General features: G+C 41.7%; 2 protein-coding genes across 2 annotated transcripts in view; one reads left to right on the forward strand and one right to left on the reverse strand.

The window, feature by feature from the left end:
- LOC122154748 overlaps positions 1 to 21,461 on the reverse strand; it is a 128,930-nt gene extending 107,469 nt beyond the window's left edge. The window contains exons 1-2 of the mRNA XM_042806294.1: positions 21,397 to 21,461; positions 20,754 to 21,015 (exon numbers count right to left, since the gene is read on the reverse strand). Of these exons, the coding sequence (XP_042662228.1) occupies positions 20,754 to 21,015; positions 21,397 to 21,461 (327 nt within the window). The remainder of the gene's footprint in view (positions 1 to 20,753; positions 21,016 to 21,396) is intronic.
- The window catches only part of STT3B (STT3 oligosaccharyltransferase complex catalytic subunit B), a 52,995-nt gene continuing 52,002 nt past the window's right edge, over positions 21,275 to 22,267 (forward strand). Inside the window, exon 1 of the mRNA XM_032996803.2 lies at positions 21,275 to 21,740. Coding sequence (XP_032852694.2) covers positions 21,460 to 21,740 — 281 coding nt within the window. The 5' untranslated portion in view covers positions 21,275 to 21,459. The remainder of the gene's footprint in view (positions 21,741 to 22,267) is intronic.

The raw sequence follows: 22,267 nt of genomic DNA on the forward strand, positions 1-22,267 counted from the left end.
GTAGATAAGTCTCAAATTCCAAGATGAAGAAATCCCACAAAAAGAAAAGTGATTGCTAAATTAACGTCAACAAAACATTTATAAAAACAGTTGCAACACAGCTTGTTCATCTGCAAAGGCAACAGAAAGTAACCACAATGACTGCGGATCTGCATAATGAAGGACAAGATTTAGTAACAGGCTCTCAAATAAATCTTCTTGTGACAACATCCAAGCGAGGCTCCTTCTATACTTCTCACATGGAAAACCACTTGCTCTGTAATTGTTGTTTAGCTAGTCTTAAACCAAGATTTTAGGAAACTCCAGCCATTTTGGAAAGCATCTAGGCCAAGGCTAAGATTTATAATTAAAGAGCTGTAAACTACTGACATGTTAAGAAAGCAGCTTGCTTTTCTCTTTTTTCATTCCAAGTTCAACTGCTGGAGGCAAAAAGAACAAAACAAAACTCAAAACTCTCTTTGTTTTCTTCCCCCCCATTTCTGTAGTCTATGTAACCCATGGTGGACAGCTTCTACCCAATTTATTGGATGGTATTAGAAAGCCAGCGGGACAAATGGCATTACTGACTTTTCTGCTTTATGGATGTTCAATACCCTATTTCCAGAGCAGAAGGAAACACATGGCTCTATAATATTATTAATATTTGAGTCAAATTATACACCAGTAAGTTTGCTGTAATTTCAACTAATTTACCATTGTCACCCTTCTATTGTGCATCTAGAGTTTCTTCTGTGCTTTTACTGTCTAGAACAAATGCTATTACAGATATTCACATGTGGAGTGTGCATAAGACTTCATTCCCACATACAAAGGTTCCTTTCCCTGAAGAGATGTAACGTATAAGAATATGCATTTAAACTTTAATACCAGGCACTATAAATGGGTTTTCCTTACAAAGAGATAGCTCCTCAAGTCCCTCTCATGACATGTGCAGTTATGAGCATCATCACTGTTGATGGGTTGTAGTTGTTGCTGTGCAGAAAGTATCTCTATACTTAGAGGTGAAAAAAAGGCTGGAACCAGGCTAAAAGATGCTGAACCATTGGTTCAAATGCTTTTGTCTTCATCGCTGTCAGTAGCTAAGGGTAAAAGCATCCATATTATGACTTGAAAGAGACAAACTCGAAGATTTTCCTTGTGTACAAGATAATCTGTGAAGGCCTGATGTCGGTTACTAATAGCAAACACATGTTTATAGTAAAATGCAGGTTTTAAAATACCTTACTCTCGAACACATGCACCTACGAGGATGTTGTGTCTAATTTAGGCCTTTTGGTAGCCTCACTATTTTCAGATCATATTTTACAGATGTCTTAGTATAGTTGCAGAAATAAAGTACATGTTGATTCAGTAACAGCCATGCTTCAGAAAATCAAGATTGATAATGGTGCTTTCTCCTCACTTAAAAGAAAGATACTTTGTACCAAAAAACAAAGCCATTTCATTATTGCCGTTAACTGTAATCTAAAACAACATTTATGCTACCAGAGCTGTTAAAGCAGGAGAAAAATTTAAAAGTTGTAGCAGAGTTTAGCTTAGCACCTTTACCTTTTTCCATTATAGAATTAAGATTTCAGCATTTTGATTAATAACTCCTGATATTTTACCCATTACATCATCATTTTAAATAGAAAGAAAACAAAAGTTGTCTATTTCAGAGCACTGAACAAATCAACAAAAGTGTGTGGGGGTTGTATTTATGAACAAGGTAGAAAATGCAACCTGTCTCTGAACTTTCTGGGAAACAGAAGAGATGAAAAACAGAGAGGTTATGGAGAGGAAAGTGTGCCAGCTTTAAAAGTGAAGAAGCAGCCCATTTAACCTTGAATTTTCCAGTGTTTATGAAATAACATACAAGCAGATCTTTAATTGAAAAAAGCAACCCTGCTTCTCAATTGTTCTAGGGTGATAGGGATTGCAGAACTTTGGAGAGCATGGTTCTGAGATTCTGGTATGCTGTTGCCCATCAGAATATCCTGATTTTATTTTCCACTGGAAAAGATAAATTAATTGTTTCTTCTATGGGCTCTGAACTAGTAATGGTTTAAGCACACACCTAAATCCTTCTGATTTCTAAAATACAGTATGTTTTTCAGGACTGTGATTGTCTTTTTGTTATGTGTTTGAACAGACGCTTTCATGACAAATATAACAAATAAAATTGCAAAAGCCTGCCTGGTTCAGCAAAAAACCACACTATTTTCTGCTGACTTAATGAGCTGAATCAGCTCACGAGTGGTTGAACAAGCAACAGTGCCTGTAAAAAAGAGGTTGGACCATGAAGCAGAAGTAAAGGAAGGCAGAAGAGGAAGCAGGGAAGAACAGAGTATGAAAACCTCCTTTCAGCAGTAACAAACTGTTAAATGGGCTCAGAGATCTCATCTCTTTGCAAGTTTACAGTCCCAGGTATGATGTCTGAAAATAGGCAAGCCTCTCTGCCTTTTCCTCTTCCCTTGCTTCCCAGGGGCAAGTTCTGCAAGACTTAGCAAAAACATTTGGGGTTTTTGGTTTTGTTTTTTTTTTTTGTTTGTTTGTTTGCTTGTTTTGGGGTTTGTTGTTTTTTTGTTTTTAACCGATGAAAGTCCTACCTACTTAATAATAATCCTGATGCTTTCTCATGCTAGTCAAGATTATTAAGTCTCCAGACAAGACATTTTTAAGGCTTTTTAAAAAAGCAAACTCTTTTGCTGTAAAAATGAAAATAATTTCAGTTTCCAACCTCTCAAAAAACAGCTTGTGCAGTTAAACTTGAGTTCTCTCCAAGTACCTTCTTTTGACTACACATCACACTCCAAAATTTAAAAGAGAAAAGGTCTCCTCTATGAAAGTCAAAATTAAAAGCTTTTAATAAAGAAATATTTTACAACTTTAACTGTGAAACTGCTATTGGAAAACTATATTCTTAAGATGCACCGCAAAATATTTGGGGGGAGAGGCACAGGAATTTGTCTGGATTTTTCTGTAAATAATTATTAACATGCACTGGCAGGCTTTGCTGGAATGCACTAAAATGCAGTAAAGAAAAAATGTTGCCCTTTTCTATCTATATTTAAATTAGACCTTTGTTCCAAAGCCCATTTCAAAACAGAATTTTTTTGCTTAAGCCAACATTGGAAGAGATGAACTATTTTTAAAAAAAATCTCCCAAAATGAAAAAGAAGATTATCCAATTTTATTTTCCACACAGTTTTGATTAAAACTCAGTGATAAAAACCCTCATATGCTATCCTATATAATAAATTGATATATAAACAGCATCTGTAGAAATCCTAAAAATACAAACATCTTTCAATGCATATTAAATATCACACACCAAACTCATCAGCCTTCCACTGTGAAATAGTACAAGTACAGGTAGCACAAGGTCCCCCATGACAGTCTTTCATGCTGCCTTCTGCTCTTTTCCTGGACTAGAAATGCTCTCATGACAGGTTCTTTTATAAAATTTATAATAAATGGATAAAATTGATGGTATTTTCGTTCTGAATGTTACATCTACACACCCACAAATACACCAGTAGATTTTTACTGTGGTTTTATTTAAGCAGCTAAATCTTACCATTGATTGGAGAAAGGAAAACAGATGTGTGTGTGTGGAGGAAATGTAAGTGTAGGAGGGAAGGAAAGCAGAACCAAATGTGAACTCCTGCATACAAAAGATGGTGGTAGCAAGTGGGGAGTGTAACATATGATGGAACACTGCTCTTATTTTAACATTCTTTTGGACTGGTAAATTCATTGCACTTTTATCACTAAGACTCTTCAGCCATTAGAAAGCAAGCATAGGAATCTAAGAATAGAAGAACGGTATGGAGGGACTGCAATTAGAAAGAATGCATGGCTAAATCAGCAGATAACAAGCAGGAATATAGAGATGACTGATGGACAAAAAGTGGGAAGGAAAAACAGAGTGGCTAGAGACTCTCTAGAGACTAAGGTTTGCCTGCTGAGCTGTGCAGCAGTGGGACTGTGGCTGCAAGACGGGTGGAGCATATGCTGGGTATGGTATGAAACAGCCAGAGAGTGAAGGAGACGCACATATGAGGAAATGCCATCTTATTTAAATGCAGACACCTTGTTAATTATCCTCCTCAGCTCCTATTTTCAGAGTAACAATCGATTCCCCTGTTGAAGGTAACAGAAGAGGCAGGTGTGCCAGGAACCTTTGGAAATTAGAGCTGGACAACAAAGAATTCAAAGACCAACAATTATGGATACTTTCCAAAGGCTAGCTGTTAAAGATCTTCTGTCTCAGCTTATTTCTAAAATGGAGATACAGTATCTAGCTAGCCTGCAGAAGATATCGAGTTGTTGGCAGCAAAGCTCTTTTATATAGTACCACATGTATTGAATTGTTAAATATTATTATTGTTACTACTACTAAGAAAAAAAACAATAAAATACAGTATTGAACAAAGGGCAGCACATTAATATTGTTACATTCTGCTTGAAAAAATATTTTTTTATGTCAATGGTAATAAAAATATACTGTAAAAAGGAAAACTTGTATATCTCAGGTAAGTAATCTAAGGAGGGTGTGAGTGATAAAAGAAATTGGCATTGGTTTGCTTGATTGCTTATATGCTAAATGAACTGGGATTGCGCTGAATACTCTAAGCTGTCGTAAGATTCTCTGTTAAGCTTGATTTTTCCAAACCCATTGCTCTGTCAGAATTTGGTCATTTATGCATCTATTGGGGAGAAAAATAAAATATTATAAACTCTCAAGGCAGTGATGTAACTCCTGTATCATAATTTTTTCAGTTTGAAGCCACCATAGACCACTTAGATGTTGTGAGTCTCTTTATGCCCTCCACGGGAGTCTGGACGCATTGACCTGTCTTTACCCTGCACAACTTTGAGTGGAATAAATAATATGCTGGTTTGCCACTAAGCAGTATAGCACAGGTGTACATATGCAGGCTGACTTAAATAACCTGTCTGGTGACTGACAAAACTCCATCCCAAAGCAGGATGACTCAGTAAAGACTGTTAGAGCCTAAATACATTAAACAGCCTAAATGGAACTCCAGGCCCCCGTCTGGCTGCACTATGCTTGGTACTCAAGCTAGATGTTTTAAGGCCACCTCAGGTGTATCATGAGGAGCTCTAGCTGCATCGCTAGATTACACTGTAGATGTATGAGAGATGACTGTAGATGTTCATCAGCTTTAAAAATTAAGAAAAGCTCAGGATAAGAGCAGGAAAGAGGCAAAGACTAATTTTTAAAGGAAGTAAGATTTTACTTTCTAGAAACTACCATTTGGACATAAAGCCCGATTAATGAAAATTTAGTAATGTTTTTAGCATCTAATCACATCTGCTCAGGGTGCTTTTGGCTCCCATCAGTGCTGGTTACCCAGTAAATTCCTAACCAGTGAAATACATGATGTTTCCACAGTCATCTGAAGCTTTGGGGGGATGATTTCTTGCAAGAAACTGATCCTAGTCCAAGAGGTTCTTCTTAGGAATGCCACACAAATTTTGAAGATTTCTATTTTTAGCTTCCTGGGCAACAAGCTTGCTCATTTGCTTATTTTGCTCAGCAACTTCAACAAGTAGTAAAAGCCTCCTCAAATGGGAGCTCTAGTTTCTTATGGATTCATTTTTACCTCACTTCATGTTTTTACTTTCTTCAAGCAAAATATCCCCACAGGCATCCTACATATAAAACTAAAGTCCTTAGAAAAGAATGTAGACAAATGTCCAATTCAACTTACTTTAAAAGTCATTAAGTACTTAAAATATTTTAGCGTAGGTATAAGACCCATCAATATTTTTGAGAAGGGAGGAGAATAAGTCTGTTTCTTAAGGCCTCTATCAATATATTGAGGTAAAACATCAGAAACTTGCTGTGCATAACTAAGGGATGAAGGCCACAGGAGTTTCAAAACCCTTTTTTGGTCATGAACTGATCTACAGATACATAGGCAATCATGTTATTTCATTAAGAAATTTAAGCCAGTTGTAACCATGAAGGATTCTATTACCAAGAAATAGAATAGAAATATTGGAAGACCTTTGTCTATTGGGATTCTAGCTATTCAGAAAATGAATAAAAGTTTTATTTAAAAACTTTAATTATTAAAAAATATATGTATAATTTTTAAATTAGAGAGAATACTATATTTAGTTTTATATGAACTGCTCTGCAAAGCTATATGTTTACTTATCATAGAATAATATCATATTATAGGATGATGTGAGTTGGAAGGGACCTTAAAGCCCCCCCCAGTGGCACCCCCTGCCCCGGGCAGGGCCCCCTTCCCCCAGCCCAGGGTGCTCCCAGCCCCGTCCAACCTGGCCTTGAACCCTTCCAGGGAGGGGGCACCCACAGCTGCTCTGGGCACCCTGGGCCAGCGCCTCACCCCCCAAACAGGGAAGAATTTCTTCCTATTATCTAATCTAAATGTACCCTCTTTCAGTTTAAAGCCATCACCCCTTGTCCTATCCCCACACCCCCTGATCCAGAGTCCCTCCCCACCTCTCCTGCCCCCCCTTTAAGCCCTGGGAGGCCGCTCAAAGGGCTCCCCGGAGCCTTCTCTTCTCCAGGCTGAACCCCCCCAACTCTCTCAGCCTGGCCTCCCAGGGGAGCTGCTCCAGCCCCCCCAGCATCTTTGTGGCCTCCTCTGGCCCCGCTCGAGCAGCTCCATCTCTTTCTTATATTGGGGGCCCCAGAGCTGGACCCAGCACTGCAGGTGGGGTCCCATGAAAGCAGAGCAGAAGGGGAGAACACCCTCCCTTGACCTGCTGACCACCCTGCTCTTGGTGCAGCTCAGGACACGGGTGGCTGTCTGGGCTGTGAGCACACATTGCTGGCTCACGGTCGGTTTTCCATCCACTAATACCCCCAAGTCCTTCTCCTCATGGCTGCTCTCAATCCACTCCTCGCCCCTTGCCCAGCCTGGATTTGAGTTTGGGATTGCCCCGGCCCATCTGCAGGACCTTGCCCTTGGCCTTGCTGAACTTCGTGAGGTTCGCACAGGTCCACCTCTCAAACCTGTCAAGATCCCTCTGGATGCCATCCCTTCCCTCTAGTCTGTTTACTTAATAACCTAGAGAACAGTTTTCAGTTCTGAGATTTCTATTGATCATCCTCTCATTGTACACTCTTACACAGCAAGTCACTGTTATCACATAAGTTGTCCCAAAGAGGTGACAAATCATTGTATTTATGGGCAAATAGGTGTGCTACAATGTTTTAAAACACTAGAAATTATTTCTGTTGCACTGTCTAGCAGGAACAGTAACAGTTTCATTAAAGGGTGAAACAAAATGAAAGTAAATGTTAGCTTTTTGTGCCTCTATAATGTTCTTCTTTACTTGATCTTTAATCTTTTAGCAAGATTAAAAGAACAAGACCTGTGCAATTTGTTTCAACAATAACACTGTTAGTGCAGAAGGAATGTCTATAAAGATCTGCAGTGCCTGGCAGCAAGAATTATTAAGGACAGTAGCAAAGACATGTAGTCATGAATTTAAAATAAAGAGAAACAATTTACAAATCTCATTTTGCTTAACTCTTTTGTTTACCAGTCACTGCAATTAGCAGTACATTAAATGGCTGTGATAAGAAGTCATGCTAATAGGAGAAGTTTTGGGGGGTTGTTTTGGTTTGGGTTTTTTTGTTGTTGTTGTTTTGGGGTTTTTTTGTTTTGTTTTGTCTTGGTTTTTTTTTCCCTTGGGATTTTTTCATGTTTTTTGTTTCGTTTTGTTTTTTTTCCAGTCAGGATGTATTTGAAATAATTTGTTTCAATAGTATATCCTCTCACTCTTCAGGGGGGGCCCTCATTGCAACAAAATATATGTGCAAACATAATTGTAAAACTTCAACATTTGCTGAGGCACTTTAGTATATATTGGACTCAAAAATACTTTAAATTTTTTTTTCTACCTAGCCCAGAAAAGATCAGATAACAAATTGCTGTCATTTAAAATATATCTATATCCATCTACCTGTCTACATATGTGTGCTAAATATAAAGTAAAATATAATAAAATAGTTTTGTAAAAGGTGTTCTATAACTTCACTAGTGAAGCAGTCAAAATCCTGTTATTGGCAGAGATATTTAAAACTGAATTGCATAAAGCATTAGAAAAGCTTATGGTAGAGAACCATTTTGCAGAGGCAAAGTGATGAACTACGTAACCTACTAGGTCTTTCCTATCTTTAGAGTCTGTGATTCATATAGTCCATGAAAATGACCAATGATTGTTTGTTTTTTAAACAAATAAAATTAAACCCAGCATCTTATGAAAACTCTGTCCTTCATTCTTCTGGGAGACAATAGAGTTTAGAAGTCTGACAAGTCCACTAATGGTTCTAAAATTGCAACAAAATAAAATCAATTATTTAGATTTAAGTACCACTGCACAAGTGCTGTATCATGCTTCTAAAACATTACATTTTCTGACATGTTTTCATCTGTTCACGGTCCAACTCAACTTGCTGTATCCTCAGAACAAAGTGAAACAGCAAAGTCATACAGGTAAACAAAGGGTACGCAGCAAGTATTTAAGCCTGATTTGAGCTGTAAATCTACTAGTCAAGTTAGAGCAATAAATGATTGATCACATCAGTAAGAATTCCTGAAATGACACTGTGGCCTGGAGTCTTCCCAGCCTCACTTGGGATACTTACCAAAATGCCTAAAATTAATATTGTCACCTTGAGCTCCACCTACAGCCACTTAGGAGAAAGCTGCTCTGCCATGCAATTCAGGCCACCTACAAACCAAAATTAAAAAAAAAGAGACCAAACAGGGAGCCTCAGTTATTGATCCCTGCCCCAAGAGGGAGTGCTGTCTGAGACACTCCTGGGAGCCCAATTGCAAATCCTTCCTTGGAAATGTCAGCAGGTAATGCTCTGCATGACCCCAGCTACTCACCTATTACATCAGAGAGCCGCAGCTCACCCCATAGTGATATGTGGTCCCAGCTACTGCTTTCTCGTCTCCACAGGGAATAGAAGGGCTGTACACTGAAACCATACAGATTTGCCTATAGGACAGAGAGAGTAGTAGCTGGGCTGTGCACTGGCCATGCCTATCAGCTACTCTATTACAGCTGGGGGAGCCCTGAGTAACTCAGGATACATCCCATGAACCTTCTTAAGAGCATATACGCCCCCATCACCAAAAATAAAAATCCAAGATCCACTTCTGTGGGCTGATTCTTCCAAAACAAATTATTAATAACTCTTACTGACAACAGTGGCTTAATCCTGTTTGCAGAGTGATAATAGAGTTTCTTGAGCACAATGACTAGTAGTATACTGGATTGGAGGACAGGTGATGTCTTGCACTTTCTCTGTGCTTATATAACAGTATGAAACAGTGCACAAATCCAGCCCTTAGGCTGTTGAAAAGTATCTTATTACTGTCCAGCATTTTATAAATTCCTAATAAAATAGTAACATCAATATCTAGAGCGATACTCTTACCAAATGCAACACTGGGGGAGGGAAGGAGGGAGGAGAACAATATTTATGGCATGCTTCTTGCATCTGGGTTGCTGAACAGCAGAATTATATTCAAACTGCATTCAAGGGAAACGTATACTAAGAAGTACATATAGAAAGCAAAAATATTTCCACCAAACCTGGGAACAATGCTCATATATTTAGATATATTTTCCTTTGCATGCATTACATTCTCTAGGGACTCGATTCAGCAAAACACTTCAGCATAAGATTAGCTTTATGCACTTTAATGGGGCTATTCACGTGATTACAGAGAAATACTAGCTTAAGTGCTCAACTTAAGGCTTAGATATTTCAACTATTTTAAAATTACAGTCTTCAAATAAAACATGCCAAAATAGATTTTATAAAAATAGGTCTTATAAAAACATTCCCAACTTGCAAGCAGCTTTTCTCCCATCATCCATAATGTGCAGGGATGTCTTCACCTCATCCGTTGCTAGAGAATCTGTCTCTGTTCTACCCAGACATATAACCAAACCACAAATGTCCAAGGCAACCTGATCTCTAGAGGAAGCACAGCAATTTTTTTTTTTAAATCACAACTCTTTTCTTAATTTTCCTAGAAAAAAAAATAATTTGAAACAATATACCTAGAAAACTGTCAAGAAAGATGCTCTCTTGATCTACTACTTAAACCAAAGTGTTTCTGCAAAAAGTTATCACTGTGATTCTAATTAATAGTCAGTAGCAGCATCTTCCTGGCTCCTAGGAAGGACATGACATAAAGGACATGTCTAACACATACGTCACCATTAGTGTGCTCTGGCAGCACTTAACCTCACCTAGATGGAAACCTTCATAGGAAAATCTACAGATTTTTCTCCTCTTGTAGTCCCTGTTCTGTCATGGATTCAGCTCAGTCAGAATCCTAGCAATTCTAACTTCAAAAGAATCTGAAAACTCACAGCTAGAAATGCTTCATTCCATTACTGTAGGCAAGTTGCTTAGATTAACCAGGTAGCTAAGCACCAAGAATGCTCCTGCTGATTAGAATTTCATATGTGCTCCTTAAGGCACAAGCATTTTTCTTTTCCTTCTCCCACAGTCACAGGATAAAAGTTTCAAATTTAAAATACTTCTTACATTTCTCCACCACTGAAGTAAATTCTTCCCCAACTATCATCATTGTTTTCTTCCTTTCTGCTTCAGATATCACAGTCAATACCCGTGCAACACAGCTGATGTGCAGGAAATTTAGGACTATTTAGTATTAATGATTTAAGGAAAGAAGTTCCCATCAAACCAGGACACCTGTCTATCTGCAGTACTCTTCTTCAGAGCCCTAAAAAACCTAGATTTTATTAGTTTTAGGGACAGACATCCAAAACAGAATTTTAAAAGTAAAATACACTATCACATCCTCACATTTCTTTTACTCAACGTGTAAACTCTATTTGTCAGCAGACAGGACTAGGGCAGCTACTTGATCACAGCAGGAGACTCAGCACTATACCAGGAGCATAAACATTGCAATAGAATAGAAGTTTTCAGTCCTTTTCAATTTTTATGCCCCAAAAAGTTTTTCAGTGAAGATGTATTTCTCCATCATCAATCTAAGGTCATTGGTATCGGGCTTCTTTTTGCAAACTCCTTGCAGGCAGCCATGATGGGGATCCAGTGATCAGACTTCGAAATCTGTAAACAGCACTGTTACCAGAAGAACTGGCCCCTGTGACTCTACTACTCCAGTCAGAAAATCTCTGCCACATGTAAGTTAGGCCAAAGAGCTGTATTTTTCCAAAAATTCAGAGTTCAATAGGTACATAGGTAGAAACACAGTGTTTGTTTGCTCATGACGTATATACACCAATGAGCTTGCTTTGAACATTTAACATCTCAGCTCTGCTACCTGTGTATTATTTATAACTCCAGAGCATTTCTCAATCCTTGCAGTTGCCTGAAAATAAGGACTACATAAGCACGGGAAGGGAGGCTATGCCAATAACTATGTACTAAGAGGCTCAGAAGAGCCATAATACCGTTCTGGCCAATTTAAATATTCATTCTTTCCTTGTTAACTTTAAGCCTCTCCACATTCAGTTTCTCAATTAAACAAGAGGTGAAGTGGTTTACATAGCAGTGCTTTAGTGAGATGGAATCTAATTACAGTTAATCTCCCAATACACAAAAGGGTGGCTTCCCAATAGTTAATAAAAAGCGATGGTTAGGAATGATGAAAATACTGCTTCCAAAATGAACTTAACATAAGGCACAAGAATGTCTAATTACCAAATTAAAAACCTGCACTGAAAGGTATTCATTTCTCAAGCAAGGATGGGTGGAATGAGTTACGATTGCATCTCTCATCCTGGAGGAAAGGAAAGCTTACCATATACATTTTTTACAGACCTACCTTGCCCTAGTGTTTAGGAAGCTGAATGCTTCTGCTTCTTTATTAAGAAGCTAGGTGCCATGACGTTGGCTGTATGAGTAAAAGGATAATAATATCATATGGAGACAGAGGAACTAAAATATTGATATTTCATTTTTTTAAACCTACTGAGGATCTGCCATTCTTCAGATTGTTCTAGTATGTGACAGAGAAAACTCTTTGCCATCATAAATTAATATGATTCGGGATCGCACACCTAAAATCACTCAGGCTGTGACCTTGCATTTCTGAATTTTAGAGTCTCTATAGTACTCCAAAACATAATTGTATTATGTTGACAGACAGTGCTTGTAATACTCTGGAGGATTTTGCTCATTTCCAGAAGCACATCTCTATCTCAACTAACATAGAGACGTAAGTAAAAGATGGTCAGTCTTTGTTCTTAATCCTCACAGCTTTTCTAGTTTCTAGCTGTGAGAACCAGTGGTGATTTTGTTCATAAAAATGCTCTCCTATCACATTAGAAGAAACCACTTTTCTTCTTTTTTTCAACTTTAACTTTTACTTAACAGCTCAGGTTAGGACAGTCCACTTAGTGGGATATGGGTATGGGTCACAGTAGGGTGGAGGGACTCCAATGAAATGACACTGTATTTTTCCCAAGCCTGACAAAATTATTCTAATGCTGTTAAAGCAGCATTTGAACACTGTCTTCTTTTTGTCACCCAACACAATGAGCTAATGAAGAAAACAAGAAAGTGAGGCTAATACAAGTCACTTTCCTCTCCAGAAGAAGGATAATTGTTGCAGAAATAAGAAAATATTACCATCCCTAATAATTCAAATGCCAGTAATTAACAGCCCAATAAAAATTGCCTAGGTTTTCCACACAAATCTTACCATCTGCCTGCAATAAAAACCACGGAGTGTATCTCGGCTTCAAGTGGAAGTCACATGAAGGAGATGTAAACAGAACCAATTCGGCACATTAAAGAACACTGCATGTCAAGATAATGAGGGCATTTTCTCTAAAAGAAAGAACTCCATTATCTTATAAATTCCTGATTTTTCTCTATTTTAATAAATAAGATCCTCTTATTTTAAAAAGTTGTGCGACTCCATCAATACGTACAGCCTCCAAACATAATATTGAATGTGTGATGTATAAGCAAGAATAGTATGTAATAAAGTAAAGTAAAAAAAATCTTGGTCTCCAGCAAAAAGATATCACAATGCAGATAGCTTGGTCACATTCCCTATCCAGCTTTGCTGTGTGAACTTGGAAACCTGTATTGGGTGTACATAGTAAGATTTTGGTAGTGGGAAGACTGCAGGGGAAGGCTCTGTGGAAAGAGGTCGGGGGCTGCCCTATGCCAGACAGCTTTTCAACAGACCCGCTGCAGGTCAAAGCTGAGCCCATCAGCCAAGTTGGTGGCACTTTTATGAAAAAAATATCTAAGAAAAAGAAGAAAACACCAGCTAGGTAAGAGGACGAGGGAACAAAAAGAGTTAGAAACAAGAGAAGCAACACCAAGGTCAGAGAAGGAGGAGGAAGGGCAGGCAGCGCTCCAGGACAGATATTCCCTGCAGCCTGTGAGACAGTAACTTTGTACCATGCACTTGAAAGATTGCAACTACACCCACAAAATACATCTCTCAAATTAACATTGATAAGAGCTTATGACATTGTGTGTCTGTTAGATGACAGAGGATGAGAGCAGGCGTTGAAGCTGCCATACAGTTGGGATGCCGGTGTTATCCTGGTGTGCGTGTATGTCCCCCGTTAACAAGTCATGTCTGACACAGTGGGTTATGGGACTGAAAAGGCTCTCGGGGTGAAACTTGAACACTGTACATAATGATCCACACTTCAGGCATCAGTACAGTGGGAAGATTTGTCCATCTCTCACCCCTAAGGATTTTGAAGGTCAACAGTTTGGCTATTCCTACTGTGTGATCTCCACGGCGCAAAGAAGCTAAAGCAAGACTGAATGTAGTCCTTTGTAAAAAACCAACGTGTGTCTGTTCTAGCTCAGGCAAGAGCAATACTGAGATTAGAGTTATCACACAGGTCTTGGCAACTTTGGATGGTCTCAAGCAACACTGGCTCCATGCAAAAACGAGGCACAATATCAAGAAGGTGGGGGAAGGGAGGGGGCAAGCAGGCTGTATGCATGTGCCAGGGGCGTAGAGTCATTAAATCAGCATTTTAAGGCATTTCTGTATCTTCATGCTAAAGACAATTTCAAGCAACCACACCCCCCCCAAGTGTTTCTAAATGCAGAAGTACAGAAAGCATAAAAGGACAAAAACAAGTTCTGGAAGACAGAATTCACACCAGAAAACAACAAAGAGGCTTTTTAAAGTTGTGAGATGGCTTGTTACGTTAGGGTATATTACTCTGGCTGATTGCCACATCAAGGAAGGAAAACAGGTCACGTAATAGTCGCATAACCTACCCAATACATCCTGCAAGTGTCTGCCTTATACAGTGGCTCGGGTGCCTCGGCAGAAGAGTCTATGCCCTGGTCCTGTTTTTGCAGCAGCACTTCTTATACAGTCAAACAAGAAAAGGATCCTTATTTTGGCATCAGATTTATGCGTCTGCTTTCCTTTAGAAATTAGAAAATCCCTTTTAGGAAATTAATTTTAAATACTAACTGGAGTTTTAAGTCTGGGACCACATATTAGTAGATAACATAAAGAATCAATAGGGATTTTAGTGTCCTAAGACCTATAAAAGTAGAACAAATATTTAAATGAGGGATGCATAAAAAGAGTTTAGCAGTAAGGATTAATTATTGTGGGATCAGTTTCCACAGGATAGAATTTTAAGCATTAAGATTCATAGTTCCAGATGCATCTATGATAAACGAAACAAAAGCATCAAAAATACATGCCAGAAATTCAACTGGATAACAATAAATCTGGGAATGAAGTGCTACAGTCATTGAAAAAAAAGAGGTTCCTGTGGTAAGAACTGAAGACCTAGAGATTAGCTATCAAAGAACATGGTGTCTTAGTTCACATGTGCACAGAAGACTTTAAAAGCCTCTTAGTAACTTTTTTTGCAATACAGCAGTTTTCCCACTTGTAAAGCTTCTAATCATTCAATGCCATGGCAGCAGCCAAAAAAATTCAAGTCATATAAAGCCATAAAGTAGCCATTGCTGAATTCTCTTCTCAACAATGATGGAGGCCTCACTTCAGATCTGTATGTGAGGATGGGTTGAAATTACACTATCCCAAAGCACCCATAGGCTCCTGTTTTGTATTGAATTGCACATTTTGGCACAGTTTGTTCCACAACAAAATGACTTAAGTTCTTTTGCAATTCTGATGCAGTTATTAGTGCATCAGTTGACTAGAAGAATATCTACAAGTAGTCTAGAAAACAGCAAGGAGACAGTCTGAATTGCTATCAACAGAAAAGCACTAGAAAGAATCCTTTGTAAACTTCACTCTCCTCAAGGCTATGGACATTTAGACTACGAACCCAGTTATGGAGAAATACTGCACAATACCTAGATAAATTTTCAGGCATAGGGAATTCTTTGCTGATATTATACTACATGATCTTCAAATTTTTTTCTACTGAATTAGTTAATGCACTGAGGTATCTCTGATACTGTAAAACTTTCCAACTAAAACAAGGTGCTCAAATTTATCAGCCAAGCTAAAATCAAGAGTTAAGCTTTGATGAACTATGGTAATAGTTTACAGACAAGGTGCAAACAATACCTTCTTCTACATTTGATTGCTACCAGGAACTGAGTGGAATGTTCTGGTGAGGGTGGCAATGAAGAAAAACACAACTTAAAGGTAATCAAATCCTACTAACAGAAACCCTCACTGATTTCAACAGGCTTTAAACAACATAAATTTTTCTTTCCTCTCTGACACTCTGTTCTTTGCTGTTTCCACGTCTGATGCTGTAATATGCAGCTGGTGTTACAGCTAACAGCAGAATGCCCCTTTCCTGTATTCTGCTCTCCCCTCTCACTTCAATCTAGTGACAAAATTCACCTTAATTGCAACTATGCAGTAACAGATCCCATATATTTAAAATGGATAAACCTCTCACTCCAGTCCCCAGAAGTTAGCTTTACCCTTCAGCTGGTTCCCTTAGCAGCTTTGCTGTTCCAACATAATATTTTAATAAGACATAGTATCTACAACTTCTGGGAACTTAGCATTTACATGCTAAACATCAGTCTTCAGCTATTTAACGGGCTATTTATTGATGTCCCTGAAGAAAATGGCCTTTTTTTTAAATTTTATTTTTTGCTGATCGTCCTCAAGGCAGCACATTCCTTCTTACCAGAAGGAACAGAATTAAAGTTTTTCAAAAACACTTGGCTGCAGCATTTGCCCAGAACAACCAAGTTCTGGTTAAGGTGCTTGCAAACGCTACAGATGAAAAAACACAACACTTCAAAGAAAGGTACTTCAACTTTATATGTTGCACAACACTTAACGCACATGGATAAGAATATAATTTATGTGTAATGTTGAGTACAGTATTTTTTTATTTATTGATAGAAAGTCTCAGTGTATGACTTTCCCTCGGTTTTTCTAACAAGGGATTGAGACTTTGCAGAGCTGGTACCAGCCCACCAGAGGGAAAAGCCCCATTTCTTCACAAGAAGTGAAGACAAGTTTGATAGAAAAGGTGCTGGCAGCAGGAGAATATGCCAGGGGTTGGCTAGGGAGAGCAAAAAGCATTGTGATGCCTGGAAAGTCTGTGTGTGCAAACTGGAATGACTTTTACCACTGTGCAGGTCATGGGAAAGAAAAATGAAGTAGGATAATTAAGAGAGGAGAAGCAGAGGAGGAATATGAACACGTTCAAATTATTGGAAAGAAAAAGGAGAAACCACAAGTGAACACTGTCAGGAGTAAGTCAAGTTTCTACTGCTACTGAATGAAATTCTAGATGAAGGCTTTGTCTAAACACAACAGTTGCACCATTTAAATTCAAATAAATTACAAACCTCATTGTAGTTACACAGGTGCAAAGCTCTTTGCAGACAATCTTGTATCAGTTTGCAACGGGCTTAAATGATTTACACATCCAGAGTTGCACCTGCTTAATTAAACTAATTTTAATATTATTTTAAACTCATGTAATTTTGTCTAGATGGAGACTAATAGATAGTTATTTTTATAATGCATTAAACTTCAGATTCTCAAGGATAATTACATGCAATAGTATTCTATTTTCTCATTTAAACACTGTCATACATTTTTAAACAATGATCATCTAAGCACATCTCTGAAATCAAGCATCCCCCCCACCACAAGCTATGCTCAACTGTGCTACTTCATAATATTTTTCAATTCAGGAAGTATTGTGTCCTCAATTTCTAAAGCCATCCTCAAAAAATCTTATCAAACTTATTATTTTGTTCATCTTCAGGATCACAAAGCTGGAAGTACCATTTTGGAGACTTGTTTATTCACCTCAAACCTGAACTGCTCTTCAAATGGCCTTCTAAACTAAGATACCTACTCCTGTTAATAGACACTGCTGAATTGTTGCCAATAAGGTTTGGTGAAAAGTATGAATTGTACAAACCCATGGTCGGTGGGAACTTCTGATTAATAATTTATTACCTGGATGCGTCCGCATACAATTTTTTTCTGTACAAATTTTGTCTGTCACTCTTTCAATAGCAGACAACATCAGGGACACATGGTAGCTCTGTTGAGGAATGAGGAGCTCTCATCTGACATCTTCCTGTATGCAGCTCCACAACTTTCAGGATGCTCTGGTTTGTACAACCATAACACTAATTCTGCACTCAGCACTATCCCTGAATAACTCCATTATTAAGGAAGCTTGGAAATGAAATAAGATTTTTTTTCCTTAAGGCATTTGGCTATTATTTTGCATGCCTAGAATAGAAAACTGATTTTTCTATATGCAAAATGGTTCATAATCACTACGCAAGGTCAACTCCTCAGTCAGTGACATGGACATTTTTGTGGGTTTTTGTGTTCAAAGAAAACACCACCAAACACAGTGGAACAAATCAAACCAATTTACCTTGAAACAAATGGAAGAACACAAGAGGATGGGGGGGGGGGGGGGGGGCAAGGAGGAAGGAACAGGACACAACAAAACCAAAAAAGATATGAAAAACCTCTTTCCCCATCAAGCTATTAGTATGGGTTGAATGCAATTTTCAGCAGACATGTTTTGCATCTCCTCTACAGAAATGTACTTTCCATTGCTGTCACGGCTATATAGTATCAAAATCACTGAATCTTTCCATCTAACTATAGGAGTCTATGTATTTCCATCAGTGTGCATTTGTTTGATCAACTTTATTGTAAGACTACTAAATCTAATTTAATACAAAAATTCAAACAATATATTTACAGAAACATTCATAAAAGCTCTTACTAGAGCTGTGCTTTTCCTGCCACTAAATTTCATTGCCCAAGCTCTGAGGTATTCAACAGTACAAACTTTTGTACACTTTGAAAATGAATAGGCAACAATATCATTTGTTACCAATGACAACAAAACACTTTACCACTAGTCAGTATTCAAATAAATCACACTGTCTGGGCTTGTCTATGCTCAAAAAATTGTCTAATTTAACTCTGTCAGTATAGTCAGAATGATATAACCTCCCTGTTAGATGTAAAATTATAGCACTGAAATATAAACTAAGTACCATATAAGCTTATCCACACCATGATCTGCAATAATTTTTAAATAAACCAGATTCACAATTGGGGAAAATTAACATCAATACTAAATTTTATATAAAAAGAAGTTCTGATATACACGTGTTTTTCCAGCTGATGTGCATCATCAATCCTTTCTGGCTCCTTAACAGCTAGACAAATGGTCAGGGTGCTTCGGGGGAGAAAAGACAAAGGTATTCTAAGTACGACACTACTACTTAATGCAGCTCCTCTACTGCATTGTGAAGCCTGAACTGCTGTTACCAAAAGACAGGATCTCAACAGTGAGATTCGAAATACTGCATTGTCATTTCAGAAAAGTAGACCAGGACTGAGCCTGTTGTAAAATCAGTCAATGCCTTTTAGAAAACACTTGATAGTTGCAAATTTCTAGTCACATTTGCTCTTTGTTCAGGAGCCAATTAAAAAAAAACAAAAAACAAAAAACCCACATCCTTCACTTGAAATGCCAGTTGGTCAGCTCATTAAAAAAGCCTCACTGACAACACTAGAAAAGGGGCAAATGTCTAACTTAGTTTATCTTGAACATATTATTGGCCTATTTAAAGAAGAATAAGAACGAACATGGCATTAAAAAAACACAAAACACCCCTGTCAAACACAAAAACGTAGCCTTTCAAGATCCAGATTCAGCAAAACTGAACCTCAAGATTTTCTGAAAGTTTTCCTAAGCCTTATTCTAAGAGTATGTAATTATAAAATGGATGGAGTCTTTTATGAGCAACAGTATATTAAAGTGCTCATCTTAAAACAGACACAGGCCTTACAATATAGTAACTCTGCTTTTAAACCAGTGACCAAGTCACAGCTGTTGACTAAGGCAAGGATTGAGGAAAAAGTTACGTTCTCTACAAATTGCTAAACAGAGCTTTTCACTAAAAGAACAATAATATAACAAGAACTTTAATAGAAAGGCTTCTACTTTACTTACAAAGAAACATACTGTTTTCTTCCTCTTGCAAACAAAATAAAAACAGATTCAATAGCAAGAGCTAATTAGAATTGTATTAATCAGCTAAGGCCCAGTGTGGTCACCATTGAGATTAGTGAAACTGAACTGCAAATCTTCAGGATCTCTGAAGATCCACATTCATGTATCAGAGGGAATGCCTGGAGCTCTGACAACCAAACCCAAGGTATTTAATTTCAAAAATACAGCCCTACATAAAAGTCACAAATGGAGTTGTTGGTATAAACAGTGCAAACAACCATCTATTTTTTATTTCGCCTGTGCTTAGTATCATATTCCTAAGAGCAGGCAGCCTCCTGCCATCTCTGAGTAGACAAGGTCAGCACAGCCATTCAAAAAGGACTGCAAAAACCTCAGTAGCTTTCAGTTTTCTTCGTGTTCTCCTTATAACTGCAGGTTTTAAAAAATATATGAGGAAGTTACAAGACTCCCAAGTAGCATTTCATTCTGAAAACTCCTGAAAGAGAAGTCTTTTTTTTTTTTTTTTTTTTTTTTTTGGCAGCGGTCCCGGCAGGGGCAGGTGGGCCCAGACCGGCCGCAGGTGTGCGCAGCAGGGCCAGGGCAGCACGGCTCGCTCCGGCCTTGCCTCTAGCCGCTGCTGCCCGAGGGGCAAGGTCCGGCACAGCGCTCAACGGCGGCCAACGCGATTTCCACCGGGGTTATTAAACACTTTAAACAAACGGATTCAAAGGTTACGTGAGCCCCACGGAGGCGCAGTACCGAAAAGTAAGCTCATACCATGGAAAGACAAACAAAGGCAGGCTCGCAGGCTGAGAGAAGCTCTTAGCGCCCGCGCAGGCGCCCTGAGGGAAGGGAGGTGAGCTCCCGCCGCTGCCGCCACACACGCACAGAGTTCTCCTCAGCTGCGAGGAGCCGTTGGAACCGTTACAACCGTTAGAGCGCTCCGGCACGCGCCCAGAGGCTCGGGCACACCACACCCCCCCCCCCCTCCTCCGCGCAAACTACGATTCCCGGCAGGCTCCGCGGCGCGGGCGTATTCCCGGCGCAGAGCACGCCGGGAGCAGCGGCGCCAACCCGCACGCACTGCAGCATTTCGGCGCGGCGCCCGCCGGGGGTGATCACCGCCCCCTCAGAGCCCACGTGGCTCGCACGCTTCGCTCCGATTGGAGCAAACCGCTGCACCGTTCCACATCCCCGCCCCTCAACGGCTGGCCGTGAGCACCACCTCTGCTTCACCCGCGCCGCTCCGATTGGCTGTCTGGATCGGTCCCGCCCCTTTTAAATACCTGTCGCTCTGTGACAGGTCGCCGCGGCGTTCCTGTTAGAAGCGCGACGCGGGGATTGGTCCCTCCCACTTCCCCGCTCTCCTGGCCTTGAGTCCCGCTCCGGTAGCTCCTCCCGCGCTGGAGGGCGGCAATGTCAAACCGCTCGCTCCGGAGGACCCGACCCCCCCCCCCCCCCCCGCCCTCGCGTCCGCCTGACTCCTCGCGCGCGCCGTGGCGGGGGGGAAGGGGGCGCGCAGCCCCGCGCGCCTCCCGCCGCCCCGCTCTGCCCCCTCCGCCCGCGCGCGCGGCCGCCAGCCGCCCCCCCCCCCCCCCCCCCGCCGCCTCCTCAAGCCCGGCCCCTCGGCTCCTCCCCGTTTCCGTCACTGGCCCCGCCCCCAGGCTCGCGCGCGGCACCACCCCGCCCCGGCCACCTCCCGCCCCGCGCCGCACTGGGATGGTGACGGCGGCGGCGGGAGGCAGAGCCCGGCTGAGCCTGGCGGCGGCGGCGGCGGCGGCGGCGGCGGCGGCGGCGGCGGCGGCGGCGGCGGCGGGGGGCGGTCAGTGAGGAGCGCTGAGGGAGCGGGCGGGCTCCGCCCCTCCCCTCCCCTGCCGCGCCTCCCTCCCCCTGCCCTTCCTCCCCCCCCCCCCCCCCCCATATCCTCACCGCCTCCGCCTCCTCCCCGCACGCGCCAGGCGGAGAGGCTCGCGAGGGAGCCCCGGGTACAACATGGCGGAGCACTCGGCCCCCGACAACAAGCACAAACCCGCCGCCAACTCCGTGGCGCTGCTCAACAGCCGCGCCGGGGCGGGAGGCGGCGGGGCGGCGGCGGCGGCTGCCGGCGGCCCCCCGGCGGGCGGAGGCGGCCTGTCGGGGGGCCTGTCGCAGCCGGCGGGCTGGCAGTCGCTCCTCTCCTTCACCATCCTCTTCCTGGCCTGGCTGGCCGGCTTCAGCTCCCGGCTCTTCGCCGTCATCCGCTTCGAGAGCATCATCCACGAGTTCGACCCCTGGTGAGTCCTCGCCGCTGCCGGGCGGGACGGGACGGGACGGGGAGGCGGGAAAGCCGCCCCCTCACGGGGTGCGCCTCAAGGCGGGCGCCGGCAGCCCCGGCGGTGGTAGAGATGGCGGGGAGGGAAAGTGGGGTGTGGGGGGGGGGGTACCCCGTAGCCTTCCCCCGCCGCGGGGACGGCGGGAGGCCCCCGGCGCCTGCCCCCAGCTCCGCCACTTCGCGAACTTGCGCTTTGCCTGTTCCCCGGGCCGCCGGGCGGCGGGGGCCGAGAGCCGCGGCCGCCCCGGGGAAGGAGGAAGGGAGGGAGGCGGTGCGGCTGGGACACGCTGTGGCAGGTCGGAGGGAGCCCCGAGGGGGGTCGCGGGGCTGGGACAGGCGTGGGAAGGGAAGCGGCGGTGTCCCCGCAGGGCGGGAACGGGGGGGGGGGGGGGACGAACGACACCTCGGGGAGGCGGCTGCTCCCCCCGATCCGGCGGAGTTGTGCCGGGCTGTGGGCGCGGCGGGACAAGTTGCGGGGTGCCGGGCGGG

Source organism: Tyto alba, unplaced genomic scaffold (assembly GCF_018691265.1).
Source record: "Tyto alba isolate M040663 unplaced genomic scaffold, T.alba_DEE_v4.0 Super-Scaffold_46, whole genome shotgun sequence".
Taxonomy (NCBI): Eukaryota; Metazoa; Chordata; class Aves; order Strigiformes; family Tytonidae; genus Tyto; species Tyto alba.